General features: G+C 57.9%; 1 protein-coding gene across 1 annotated transcript; it reads left to right on the top strand.

The window, feature by feature from the left end:
• The first annotated feature begins 227 nt into the window (after positions 1–227).
• Positions 228–14378, top strand: LOC107971128 (putative GTP-binding protein 6). Its single transcript, XM_054676960.2, has 10 exons — positions 228–640; positions 2051–2188; positions 3305–3375; positions 3584–3714; positions 4392–4459; positions 5686–5844; positions 7865–8073; positions 10790–10938; positions 11158–11310; positions 13914–14378. The coding sequence occupies exons 1-10, from the start codon at positions 292–294 to the stop codon at positions 14035–14037; spliced, it is 1551 nt and encodes a 516-aa protein (XP_054532935.1). The 5' UTR covers positions 228–291; the 3' UTR covers positions 14038–14378.

The following is a 14378-nucleotide window of genomic DNA, read 5'->3' as shown; positions in this document are numbered from 1 at the left end:
CCCTACCGGGGCGCGGCGCTAGGGAGCCCGCCTCGGCCGCACGCCAATCACCAGCACGTGACAAGGGATGACCAATGAGGAGCACGCCCTATGCTGGGTAGAGGCGCTGGTGAGCACGCCCCAGCTGCACGCCAATCACTAGCACGTGACGCGGGATGACCAATGAGGAGCACGGCCTGTGCCGGGGAGAGGCGCTGGTGAGCCAGCCCCGGCCGCACGCCAATCACGAGCACGTGATGCGGAGCGGCCTGTGGGCAGCCCCCGCCCCAACGCTCAGCCTCCAGACGCGCCATGTGGGCTCTGCGGGCCGCCGTACGCCCGGGGCTGCGGCTCTCCCGCGTGGGCCGCGGCCGCTCGGCTCCGCGGGTAGCCGCGCCGTCCTGCCCCGCGCGCGCGCTCGCCGCTGTCGGCCGCAGGAGCCCCGGGAATCTGGAGGGGCCGTGGGGCGGAGGGCGGGGTCTGCGGGCGGACGGCGGCCGAAGCCGCACGGGAGACGACGAGGAGGAGCCGGAAGATGCGGACGAGAACGCCGAGGAGGAGCTGCTGCGGGGAGAGCCTCTGCTGCCGGCGGGGACCCAGCGCGTGTGTCTGGTTCACCCTGACGTCAAGTGGGGCCCGGGGAAGCCGCAGATGACTCGAGGTGACCGCGGCAGGGCTTTCGGGGGAGAAACAGGAGCTGGAGACCTGGGGGCGGGGCTCTGAGGGGAGGGGGCTCATAGGTGGAGACTCAGGGGCGGGGCTCTGAAGGGACGATCTCATAGGTGGAGATTCAGGGGCGGGGTTCTGTGGGGAGACTGTCATAGGTGGAGGCGCAAGGGCGGGGCTCTGCGGGAAGGATTTCAAAGGTGGAGATTCAGGGGCGGGACTCGGGAGAATCATAGGTGGCGACGCAAGGGCGGGGCTCTGGGGAGGCTCATAGGTAGAGATTCAGGGACGGGGCTCTGACCTGAGAATCTCATAGGTGGAGACCCAGAGCGGGGCTCTGAGGGGAAGAGCTCAGGTGGCGACGTAGGGGCGGGGCTTCAGGGGGCCAGGCTCTAAGGAGAGGATCTGATGGTTGGAGATGCCCCGGCGTGGCGCTGAGGGGCGGGGCTCTGAGGGGAAGAGCTTATGGATGGTGATGCGGGGGCGGGGCTCTGAAGGGAGGATCTCATAGGTGGAGGTGCATGGGCGGGGTTCGGGGGAGGAGCCCATGGGTGAAAGGGCGGGGCTTATGGGGAAGAGGGGAGGATGTCATCGGTGGAGGTGCGTGGGCGGGGCTTCGGGGGAGGGGCCTATGGGGTAAAAGCGCGGGGGCGGAGCTTATGGGGTGGGGTGGGGTCCGTGGGGTGGGGTGGGGTGGGGTGGGGTGGGCTGGGCTGGGCCGGGGCGGTTCTAGCCGATGGGACCTACGTTTCTCTTGCTCTGGGTTAGAGGTAGGCACGGTGTGCTTGAGGTCAGGGAAGGGAGGGCGTCCAGCGGACCAATCTGTGTCTAGTCCCCACCCCACCCCACCCCACCCCACCCCACCGCACACCACCCCCCCACCCCCCAGGAGGAAATGCAAATGAATAGGTCGCTCGCTGCACGTGCCAGAGTCTCAAAAACGTTGATTTTTCCCTTGGAAGCTCCTGTAGTGGATGAGTGGTTTTTCTTTACGGGTGTTTTCCAAAATGGTCAATTCCTGGAACAGATGAAGCCCCAAACTGCTCAGAACAGCGCGCAGACCTCTTGCCTCTCTACTCCCCAAACCTGCCCGTGGTTCCTCAGTAATCCCTGAGCACCCACAGCTCCCGGGTTCCCTGCTGCGCCCGCCTGGAGCCCAAATTCCATGTAAGGCAGGGTCGCCCTCGTGTCCCGCTGTGGCTCCGGCGTCCTTCCCCCGTCAGATTCCTACTTAGAGGCCCTGGGGGGACGGAGTCATATCGGGGGACAAACGGCGGCTCAAGGTGCCTTCTCCGGGGAGATTGTCTCAAGGGCAGGAGGAGGCCTCCCCGGGCAGGTGTGGACGGGGGCCCCGGGCCTACCCCGAAGGGAAGCATCTCTCACGGTGGCCCTTGTGTCCCCGCAGCCGAGTGGCAGGTGGCGGAGGCCACAGCGCTGGTGCACACGCTGGACGGCTGGTCCGTGGTGCAGACAATGGTCGTGTCCACCAAAACGCCGGACAGGAAGCTCATCTTTGGCAAAGGGAACTTTGAGCACCTGACAGGTGGGTCCGTCCAGACCTGCTCCTTCCCCAAACCTCCTTTCCTGTCCGCTGCTACAGAAAACATCCAACCGAGACATGCTGAAGTACGGGGGTCTTGCGGGGCCAGAGGGGAAGCGGCCTCTCGGATTGCCCAGGTAAGCTGGGAGCACACGCCAGTAGGAGTCGGAGGACGGTGAGGCTTTATCTGTGTCGAGATTCACACCAGGCCCTGGAGAGGCTTAAACTGGTAAAGATTAGGTCGGGGCAGTTTATAGAGTCCAACAAACAGGGTAGGCAGTGGACCGGCTGTAACCCCACCTGCCCCTGCAGGCCCCAGCCAAATCCTCCTTCTGGGTGCCCCCCCACCCCACCCCACCAGCAGTCTCTTAGGGTGGGGTCCAGCATGGGATCCTTGCGCTTCCCGGGTTTCTGACCATCCCGCTTACGGTAGAGTTAGGAAGACGCTACTCACTTGCCCAGGTGGGGGTCGGCTGCCCTGGGTCACCTGCCCAGGTGGGGGTCAGCTTTCCTGCCTGACTCAAATGCATCTCACCCCTGCTGGGATGTCTTCACCGTGTGTGTGTATGTGTGTGTGTGTGTGTGTGTCCCCAATGGGATGTGTCCACGGTGCATGTGTGTCTGTGTCCCTGTCGGGATGTGTTATGCTGTGTTTGTGTCTGTCTGTGTGTGTGTTCCACCAGCTGTGTTCTCCGTGCATGTGTGTCTGTCCCTGTCAGGATGTGTTACTGTGTGTGTCTCTGTGTGTGTCTCTGTGTGTGTGTCTGCACATGTCTGTGTCTGTCCCTGTTGGGATGTGTTTACTGAGTGTGTCTGTGTGTGTGTCTGTGTGTCTGTCCCTGTCGGGATGTGTTTACTGTGTGTGTGTCTGCGTGTGTATGTGTTTGTGTCCCTGTCGGGATGTGTTCGCCGTATGCATGTCTATGTCTGTGAGACACACACCCCTAGAGACACACCTCCCACGCTGACTTCCTGGATCCCGGGTCTCGTGCTCAGGAAGTCGGGGACGCCTGTGAACTGAGCTCTCCGCGGTGCATCCCACAAAGGGTATCGTGGGCTCATCCCACAGTCCACGGGACTGGACGGCCAGCCTCTGACGGGACCCCCTCTTTCTGTTAGAAAAGATCCGAGGGTCTCCAGACATCACGTGCGTCTTCCTGAACGTGGAGAGGATGGCTGCCCCGACCAAGGTACCACAGGATGTGGCTTGCTGTGTTTGTCCCCGCACTCCACGCGATGAAGGAGGGGACGCCACGGCGTCCGGCCAGGCGGGGTACAGATGGGGACAGATGGGGACACGGTGGGGTTAAGGCATTAGAGATGTCCTCCTTCCTGTCACCTTGGCCACCAGGGCCTGGCCTTCCCCCGTGGCTTCTCAGTTGCTCTCTCCTTTTGCAGAAAGAACTAGAAGCCGCCTGGGGCGTGGAGGTGTTTGACCGCTTCACGGTCGTCCTGCACATCTTCCGCTGCAACGCCCGCACGAAGGAGGCCCGGCTTCAGGTGGCCCTGGCGGAGATCCCGCTGCACAGGTATCGTGGGGCCCCGGGGCCGCGCCAAGCGTCACGCCCACTCCCGGAACCCCTCCGTTCTGTAGTCACCTGTAGGGCGTTCTGGGGGTGCGTGAGGAAGAAAAGCACCATGGGGGCCGGGCGCGGTGGCTCACGCCTGTCATCCCAGCACTTTGGGAGGCCGAGGCGGGCGGATCACGAGGTCAGGAGATCAAGACCATCCTGGCCAACATGGTGAAACCCCGTCTCTACTAAAAATACAAGAAAAACATTAGCCAGGCGTGGTGGCGGGCGCCTGTAATCCCAGCTACTCGGGAGGCTGAGGCACGAGAATGGCGTGAACCCCAGAGGTGGAGCTTGCAGTGAGCTGAGATTGTGCCATTACACTCCAGCCTGGGTGACAGAGCGAGACTCCGTCTTAAAAAAAAAAAAAAAAAGAAAAGAAAAGCACCGTGTGGGCTCTCTCTCCGGGGCCCGTTGCCCCCACTGCCTGCCCCCGGCTCCCCACTAGGCAGGTCCCCTCGGCCCGGGACACGCGTCACTCACAGCGTCTGAGCTACACACGGAGCGGGGCCGCAACAGCAGCTCCTCCCTTCGGCCCAGAGGCCCAGCTCCGTGCCCCCTTCACCTTCACCTCGACCTCTGCCGGGAGGGAGACAGCGTCCGCAGAGACCGAGCCACTCCCATTCCCACACCAGGTCGAACTTGAAAAGGGACGTCGCCCACCTGTACCGAGGAGTCGGCTCGCGCTACATCATGGGGTCAGGTAACTCGGGCCGGGCGCGGCGTCCCAGGGGGTCCTCGGAATGCGGTTGTCAGCGGCAGCCACCCTTCCTCAGCCCTGGAAGATTCCAACAGGGTGGGGTCCAGCTGGGGTCTCCGTCTCCTGGTAGCATTTGAGGACATAGGAGACCCTCAGCCCTGGAAGATTCCAACAGGGTGGGGGCTGTCTGGGGGCTCCGTCTGGTAGCATTTGAGGACATAGGAGATGGTGGTGGTTTTTGGAGGTTTTTCCTAAATCAGTAGCCACAAACTGGGGATTTAAACAGCACAGATCTATGCTCTCCCCTCCTGGACACGAAAACTCTGAGATCAAGGTGAGGACAGGGCTGTGCTCCCTCCAGGGGCTCCTTCTGCCTCTCCCAGCTCCTGGGGGCTGCAGGCATCCCTGGGCTTGTGGCCGCGTCACTGCAGTCTCTGCCTCCGTCTCCACGTGGCCTTCTCCTCTGTGTCTGTGTCTCCTCTTCTGTCTCTTACAAGGACACATGTCATTGCATTTATGGCCCGCCCTAATCCAGAATCATCGCATCTCTAGATACTTCACTTATGACAAACACCCTATTTTCAAATAAGGTCCCATGGACCAGTTCTGGGAATTAGGATGTGGACAGATCTTTTAGGAGGACTACAGTTCAATCCACTACACTTGTATCCACTTCCCTCTGGAGGCTCTAGGGCAGGGTCCTTCCTGCCTCTCACAGCTCCTGGGGGCTCCAGGCGTCCCAGGCTTGTGGCCTCGTCACTCCAGTCTCTGCTTCTTAGAAGGACACAAGTCGTTGCCTCAGGGCCCACCCTAACTTAGGGTGATATCTCGAGACCCTACAAAGACCATATTTCCAAATCAGGTCCCATTCCCAGGTTCTGGGACTTCGGATGTGAAAGGGGCCCCTCTGCGCCCGCTCACGATGACGTCCCGGGCCGTGTCCCGCTCGGAGGCCTCCGTAGTGATCTGGCCTTTACTCTCTCCCCGAGTCACGGGAAGCCCACGTTGACCTCACGGGGTGGACACCCGGAGGCGAGATCCCGTTCCGCTGAGCAGAGCCCTTTCTCATGGAACAGGACGTGTCGGGGCCACTGCTGGGGAAAGCAGCCGGGCCCCCCGATGCTGGAGCGGGAGCAGGCCCCGGGCCCCCGCAGCCCCTCCGCGGCACCGCCCGCACTCGTGCCTTTCCCGGCGTGGCTCACCGCCTTACCATCTCGGGTGTTTTTTAGGAGAATCCTTCATGCAGCTGCAGCAGCGTCTCCTGAGAGAGAAGGAGGCCAAGATCAGGAAGGCCCTGGACAGGCTTCGCAAGAAGAGGCACCTGCTCCGCCGGCAGCGGACGAGGCGGGAGTTCCCCATGATCTCCGTGGTGGGGTACACCAACTGCGGTGAGCACGCGCCCGGGGGGAGGGGCCTTCCGCGGTCTCCATGTGGGGTACACCGGTGAGGACTCGCCCGGGGGAGGGCAGGGGGTCCCTGTCGTCTCAGCGGTGCCGTACGACAGCTGCGGTGAGCACGTGCCCAGGAGAGGGGGTTCCCATGGTCGCCGTGTGGGGTACACCAGCTGCTGTGAGAGCTCACCCAGGAGACGGGTTTCCTGTGGTCTCTGTGTGGGGTACAGCAGCCATGGTGAGGATGTCATCTACCCCATCCTCCCATCCAGAGCTTTACCACCCTGTCTATACCACAACCTCCCCTCCACCCACACCATCCTCCTGTCTAGACCATCCCCACTGCCCCAGCTATACCACCACCCCGTCTACACAATCCACCCATCTATACCATCACCTCTCCTCTGTCTACACCATCCTCCTGTCTACACCAGCACCACTGCCCCATCTATACCACCACCCCGTCTATACAATCCACCCATCTGTCTACACCATCGCCTCTCCTCTGTCTACACCATCCTCCTGTCTACACCAGCACCACTGCCCCATCTATACCACCACCCCATCTACACAATCCACCCATCTACACCATCGCCTCTCCTCTGTCTACACCATCCTCCTGTCTACACCAGCACCACTGCCCCATCTATACCACCACCCCGTCTACACAATCCACCCATCTACACCATCGCCTCTCCTCTGTCTACACCATCCTCCTGTCTACACCAGCACCACTGCCCCATCTATACCACCACCCCGTCTATACAATCCACCCATCTGTCTACACCATCGCCTCTCCTCTGTCTACACCATCCTCCTGTCTACACCACCACTGCCCCATCTATACCACCACCCCGTCTACACAATCCACCCATCTACACCATCGCCTCTCCTCTGTCTACACCATCCTCCTGTCTACACCAGCACCACTGCCCCATCTATACCACCACCCCGTCTACACAATCCACCCATCTACACCATCGCCTCTCCTCTGTCTACACCATCCTCCTGTCTACACCAGCACCACTGCCCCATCTATACCACCACCCCGTCTACACAATCCACCCATCTACACCATCGCCTCTCCTCTGTCTACACCATCCTTCTGTCAACACCGGCACCACTGCCCCATCTATACCACCACCCCGTCTACACAATCCACCCATCTACACCATCGCCTCTCCTCTGTCTACACCATCCTTCTGTCAACACCAGCACCACTGCCCCATCTATACCACCACCCCGTCTACACAATCCACCCATCTACACCATCACCTCTCCTCTGTCTACACCATCCTCCTGTCTACACCAGCACCACTGCCCCATCTATACCACCACCCCGTCTACACAATCCACCCATCTACACCATCGCCTCTCCTCTGTCTACACCATCCTTCTGTCAACACCGGCACCACTGCCCCATCTATACCACCACCCCGTCTACACAATCCACCCATCTACACCATCACCTCTCCTCTGTCTACACCATCCTCCTGTCTACACCAGCACCACTGCCCCATCTATACCACCACCCCGTCTACACAATCCACCCATCTACACCATCGCCTCTCCTCTGTCTACACCATCCTTCTGTCAACACCGGCACCACTGCCGTATCTATATCCACCCATCTACACCATCACCTCCCCTGTGTCTACACCATCCTCCCATCCACACCAGCACCACCACCCCATCTACACCATCCCACCGTCTACACCATTGCCAAATCTACACAGACGACCTCACTCCCATCCACGCCTTCACACGCACACCCGTCTACACCACCATCTCCCCCGTGTCCGCACGGCGGCCCCGCTCCATCGGCCCGAGAACAGCGACGGTGGCTTTGTCCCACGCGTCGTGTCTGGCCCGGGGTGCCCGAGGAGCTCAGGGACCGTGTAGCCCGGGGTGCGGCCCCCCAGAGGGTGCTGTGGTCTCCATTTGGAGGGCCTGGCTGCGGCGCTAGGAGTTGGGACGCAAGGGTCTCTGCAGCGCCCTGACCTCCACGCCCTCCTAGGAAAGACCACGCTGATCAAGGCGCTGACGGGCGATGCCGCCATCCAGCCGCGGGACCAGCTGTTTGCCACGCTGGACGTCACGGCCCACGCGGGCACGCTGCCCTCACGCATGACCGTCCTGTACGTGGACACCATCGGCTTCCTCTCCCAGCTGCCGCACGGCCTCATCGAGTCCTTCTCCGCCACCCTGGAAGACGTGGCCCACTCGGTGAGCGTGGGACGGCCGGGGATCGGGTGCTCGGACACCCACTCGGCACGGGGGCCGGGCGCTCGGACACACACAAAGCCAGGGGCTGGGCCCTCAGACACCCACACAACTCAGGGCCGGAACAACAACTGCCTCCTGGGGCTCAGACTTAGTGTCCCCCAAGCCTCCCACGTCCCCGGGCGAGAGGCTGAGCGGTTGCCCCAGCCTCACCGACACTCAGGGCCGTGTTCTTGCCGCCGTGAGCCCGTGTAGAAATAGGAAGTCGGCCGTCAGTCCTCTCCCGGCTTATGTGCCTGAACACATAAGCGTGTTCCCGGGTGCACCTGCTCCACGTCACAGACCCCTGACAGACAGTGAGAGTGACCGTTCGTGTCACAGACGTGCGGGCAGCGGCGGACACAGCACGGTGATGCCTGAGGATCGATGAACACCGAGACCCTGGAAACACCTGTGGGGTCCTGAGGCTGTCACTGCAAAAGGGGCCACAAATGGGGGCCAGAAACCACAGGAACCAACTCTACCACAGTTCCAGAAAGCGGGAGCTCACCACAGACTCTAGGGGAGGGTCCTTCCTGCCTCTCCCAGCTCCTGGGGGCTCCAGGCATCCCTGGGCTTGAGGCCGCATCACTCCAGTCTCTGCCTCTGTCTGTGGCCTTCTTCTCTGTGTCTGTGTCTCCTCTTCTGTCTCTTAGAAGGACAGTAGTCATTAGATTTATGGTCCACCCTAATCTAGGATGATCTCATTTCCAGATCTTCCAGTTAATCACTTCTGCAGAGACCCTGTTTCCAAATATTGTCCCATTCACAGGTTCCAGATGATCAATACATGGACAGGTCTTTTGTTGGGGGGGCCACAGTTCAGTTCACTTCAGTTGGATCCAGTTCCTTCTGAAGATTCTAGGGGAGGGTCCTTCCTGCCTCTCCCAGCTCCTGGGGGCTCCAGGCGTCCCTGGGCTTGAAGCCGCATCACTCCAGTCTCTGCCTCCGTCTCCACGTGGCCTTCTCTGTGTCTGTGTCTCCTAGGACACCTGTCATTGCATTTAGGGGCCACCTAGATAAATCCAGGGTAACCTCATCTTAACTCCATCTGCAAAAACTCCATTTCCAAGCAAGGTCCCCTTCTCTTCTGTGTCTGCCCCACATCTCTCTGTCATAAACATACCGGTCGGTCGTTGGATTTAAGGCCCACTCTGCTCCACCGCGACCTCATCTTCACCAGCTGCGTCCGCAGAGATCTTAATTCTGGGTAGGGTCCCACTCTGAGGCTGCTGGTGGATGTGGATTTGCGGGCGGGGTGCTGTTCGGCTCCGGAACTGCCCCCGGCCCTAGGGTGCTGAGTGAGCTGCACACTCTGTCCGTACCGTAGACTTTCCAAGTGCATGAAGAGCACGGGGAAATATTGTCAAGCAACAAGGCAGGAAAACAAGGTGTGAGATTGTCACATTCAGGCTACAGCTTGGTTTTTTGCCCTGAGGGAGAAGCAGCAAATGTCCCAAAGAACGGACGCGGCTGCCACCTCCTTGAGGAGATGGGACTGAACCCCGCCCGGAGCCTGGACTCCACCTTTGACTCCTCCCGACAATAAATTATGGACCGGGTGCGGTGGCTCACGCCTGCAATCCCAGCACTTTGGGAGATTGAGGCGGGTGGATCACTTCAGGTCAGGAGATCGAGACCACGGCGAAATCCCATCTCTACTAAAAATATAAAAAATTAGCCAGGCGTGGTGGCGGGTGTCTGTAGTCCCAGCTACTCAGAGAGGCTGAGGCAGGAGAATGGCTGAACCCGGGAGGCGGAGTTTGCAGTGAGCTGAGATCACACCACTGCACTCCAGCCTGGGTGACAGAGCGAGACTCGTCTCAAAAAAAAAAAAAAGAGTCTAAAACTTTCCTGGGATGAAATTATTTTTTTTGTTTTTGTTTTTCTTCTTTAGAGACAGGGTCTCGCTCTGTCACCCAGACTGAACTGCAGTGGTGTGATCTCGGCTCACTGCAGCCTCGACCTCCTGGGCTCGAGTGATCCTCCCACCTCAGCCTCCTGAGTAGCTGGGACCACAGACACGCACAACCAGGCCGTGGCTAATTTTTGTACTTTCTGTAGAAACGGTCTCACTCTCTTGCCCAGGCTGGTCTCAAACTTCTGGGCTCAAGCCACCTCCCAAAGTGCCTGAGTTACAGGAAAAATATTATTTGTATTAAGTGCATCCAAACAAACAAAAAGTAGACGTGGATACCCTGGTAGTGTAAGTCGGAGAATTACACACGGCTTTTTTTTTCCCTGTGTTTTTCAAATTTTGTGTAAGGAGCCTGCCTGTAAGATTTTTTTTGAACGTGAGAAAAAAAGCATCCTTTCAAGAGGAAATAATTCCGCTGTTAAAAAACATTTCACAGGAGGATGAAGCCGCCCTAAAGCTTTGAATGAAGACCCCCTGGGTGGGTGGGTGGTGGTTGGGTGCTCATATATGGCACCCCCTTGCGTGTGGGTCTGGGGGTGCCTGTGGCTTGGAAGGTTGGGTAAGTGCAGCCGGGTGGGCTCGCGTCCACTGTTAGTCCAGGAGCCCCCGTCCTGGGGTGTCCGAGGGGCCTGCACACAGGCGTACCTCCCACGCCCAGCCTGTCGTTGGGAGCTCGTGTGAGCCCCTCTCCTGGGCCTGTCTGCAAGCTTGGGGTCGGGGACCAGAGGCTCCGCAGCTCTGACCCCACGGCCCGGCCCACAGGATCTCATCCTGCACGTGAGGGACGTCAGCCACCCCGAGGCGGAGCTCCAGAAATGCAGCGTTCTGTCCACGCTGCGTGGCCTGCAGCTGCCCGCCCCGCTCCTGAACTCCATGGTGGAGGTTCACAACAAGGTGGACCTCGTGCCCGGGTGAGTCCGGCCCTGGGGTCCGCAAGCGTCTCCTTCCCCTGCACGCGCTGGAGCCGGGTGGGGAGATGCCCCGTCTCCTTGTGTGAACCGCAGCGGTGGCAGCCAGGACACAGGGAGTGGCCCCAGACTGTGCCCCGTGGGCAGTGGACTCCTGGGGACCCTGATTTCGTCCGGCCGCCCCGACGCTGAGCGGGGCCTGTGACATCCCCACCCTTGCAGGTACAGCCCCACGGAACCGAACGTCGTGCCCGTGTCTGCCCTGCGGGGCCACGGGCTCCAGGAGCTGAAAGCTGAGCTCGATGCGGCGGTTTTGAAGGCGACGGGGAGACAGATCCTCACTCTCCGTGTGAGGCTTGCAGGGGCGCAGCTCAGGTGAGCGGCCTGCAGGGGCAGGAGACGGGATGGTGCTCTGGATGCCTGTCTCTGGCTCTGAAACGGGCTCTTCGTGGGTGCAGAAGGAGCTGTGAGATCCCCGAGAGCTTTAGGATGTACAGACGAGATGAATGGGTTTGCATCAAATGTATATTTGTGACTGTGCATACAAGAGGTGCCTAATCTGCGCTTGAGAGTCAAAATGTACATTTCTGACTGTGCATACAACAGGTGCCTAATCTGTGCTGACACTCAAAATGTACATTTCTGACTGTGGATACAACAGGTGCCTAATTATGCTGACGGTGAAAATGTACATTTCTGACCATACAACAGGTGCCTAATCTGTGCTTGACAGCCAAAATGTACATTTCTGTGCATACAACAGGTGCCTAATCTGCACTGACAGTCAAAATGTACATTTCTGACTGTGCATACAACAGTTGCCTAATCGGTGCTGACAGTCAAAATGTACATTTCTGACTGCATACAACAGGTGCCTAATCTGTGCTTGACAGTCAAAATACATTTCTGACTGCATACAACAGTTGCCTAATCTGTGCTTGACAGTCAAAATGTACATTTCTGACTGGATACCACAGGTGCCTAATCTGTGCTGACAGTCAAAATGTACATTTCTGACTGTGCATACAACAGGTGCCTAATCTGTGCTGACACTCAAAATGTACATTTCTGACTGTGGGTATAACAGGTGCCTAATTATGCTGACAGTGAAAATGTACATTTCTGACCATACAACAAGTGCCTAATCTGTGCTTAACAGCCAAAATGTACATTTCTGTGCATACAACAGGTGCCTAATCTGCACTGACAGTCAAAATGTACATTTCTGACTGTGGATACAACAGGTGCCTAATCTGTGCTGACAGTCAAGGGGTACATTTCTGACTGTCCATACAACAGGTGCCTAATCTGTGCTGACAGTCACTGTACATTTCTGACTGCATACAACAGGTGCCTAATCTGTGCTGACACTCAAAATGTACATTTCTGACTGCATACAATAGGTGCCTAATCTGCGCTGACAGTCAAAATACATTTCTGATTGTGCATACAACAGGTGCCTAATCTGTGCTTGACAGTCAAAATGTACATTTCTGACTGCGTACAACAGGTGCCTAATCTGCGCTGACAGTCAAAATGTACATTTCTGACTGTGCATACAACAGGTGCCTAATCTGCGCTGACAGTGAAAATGTACATTTCTGACTGTGCATATAACAGGTGCCTAATCTGTGCTGACAGTCAAAATGTACATTTCTGAGTTTGCATACAATAGGTGCCTAATCTGCGCTGACAGTGAAAATGTACATTTCTGACTGTGCATATAACAGGTGCCTAATCTGTGCTGACAGTCAAAATGTACATTTCTGACTGTGCATAGAACAGGTGCCTAATCTGTGCTGACAGTCAAAATACATTTCTGACTGCATACAACAGGTGCCTAATCTGTGCTTGACAGTCAAAATACATTTCTGACTGTGGATACAACAGGTGCCTAATCTGTGCTGACAGTCAAAATGTACATTTCTGACTGCATACAGCAGGTGCCTAATCTGCGCTGACAGTCAAAAATGTACATTTCTGACTGCATACAGCAGGTGCCTAATCTGCGCTGACAGTCAAAATGTACATTTCTGACTCTGCATACAACAGGTGCCTAATCTGTGCTGCCAGGCAAGGGGTACAGGTCTCCCTACCAATAAGAAAGCAAGCTCCAGCTGGATGCCGTGGCACAGGCCTGTAACCCCAAGACTTTGGGAGGCCGAGGCAGGAGGATTGCTTGAGCTGAGAGGAGTTTGAGGCCAGGCTGGGCAACATAGTGAGACCCCATCTCTACAAAGAATAAAAAATTACCACCCCAGGTGGGGTGGCTCACACCTGTAATCCCAACACGTTGGGAGGCCAAGGTGGGCGGACCACAAGGTCAGGAGATCGAGACCAGCCTGGCTAACACGGTGAAACCCTGTCTCTAATAAAAATACAAAAAATTAGCCGGGCGCGGTGGTGGGCACCTGTAGTCCCAGCTACTCGGGAGGCTAAGGCCGGAGAATTGCTGGAACCCAGGAGGCCGATGTTGCAGTGAGCCAAGATTGCGCCACTGCACCCCAGCCTGGCGACAGAGCGAGACTGTCTCAAAAAAAAATAATAATAATAAAAAGCCGGGCGCGGTGGCTCACGCCTGTCATCCCAGCACTTTGGGAGGCCGAGGCGGGTGGATGACAAGGTCAGGAGATTGAGACCCATCCTGGCTAACACGGTGAAACCCGGTCTCTACTAAAAACACAAAAAATTAGCCAGGTGTGGTGGCGGGCACCTGTAGTCCCAGCTACTCGGGAGGCTGAGGCAGGAGAATCGCTTGAACCCGGGAGGTGGAGCTTGCAGTGAGCTGAGATCGCGCCACTGCACTCCAGCCTGGGCGACAGAGCGAGACTCCGTCTCAAAAAAAAAAAAACAAAAGGAAACAGGACGGTCTGATGAATTGTTTGAGCTAAGCTCTTTTTAGCGTAATTATTTATCATGAAACTAACCAAATACTTACGGGTTCTGCTTGTCTCCATACAACGCGCATCTGTGCCCAGCTGGCTGTATAAGGAGGCCACAGTTCAGGAGGTGGACGTGATCCCTGAGGACGGGGCGGCCGACGTGAGGGTCATCATCAGCAACTCAGCCTACGGCAAATTCCGGAAGCTCTTTCCAGGATGAACAGACGCCCACAGAGGCCTGCAGAGTGGGGGCATTGCTGCCTGGGGAGCTGAGGCGTTACCGCTGTGTTGGGGGCAGCTTGGTGTCAGGTGCAGCTTGGTGTCAGGTGCAGCAGGGTCCTCCTTGTCTGGTTCTGCACCCGTCTCGCTCCCAGCCATTTGCTGGGATGACCGTGCAGGCCGGTGACATGGCCGCACCTGCCCCAAAGCGGGCCGCCCGAGCGTCCACTCCAAGCCTGAGCATCCACACAATTCCAGTGGGCCCTCGGTGCCTGCTGTGAACTGCTTTCCCTCGGAATGTTTCCGTAACGGGACATTAAACCTTTGTTTTTACCTCCGTGA

This window comes from Pan troglodytes, chromosome X, assembly GCF_028858775.2.
Source record: "Pan troglodytes isolate AG18354 chromosome X, NHGRI_mPanTro3-v2.0_pri, whole genome shotgun sequence".
In the NCBI taxonomy this organism is placed as follows: domain Eukaryota; kingdom Metazoa; phylum Chordata; class Mammalia; order Primates; family Hominidae; genus Pan; species Pan troglodytes.
This window is presented reverse-complemented; position numbering and strand designations above follow the sequence as displayed.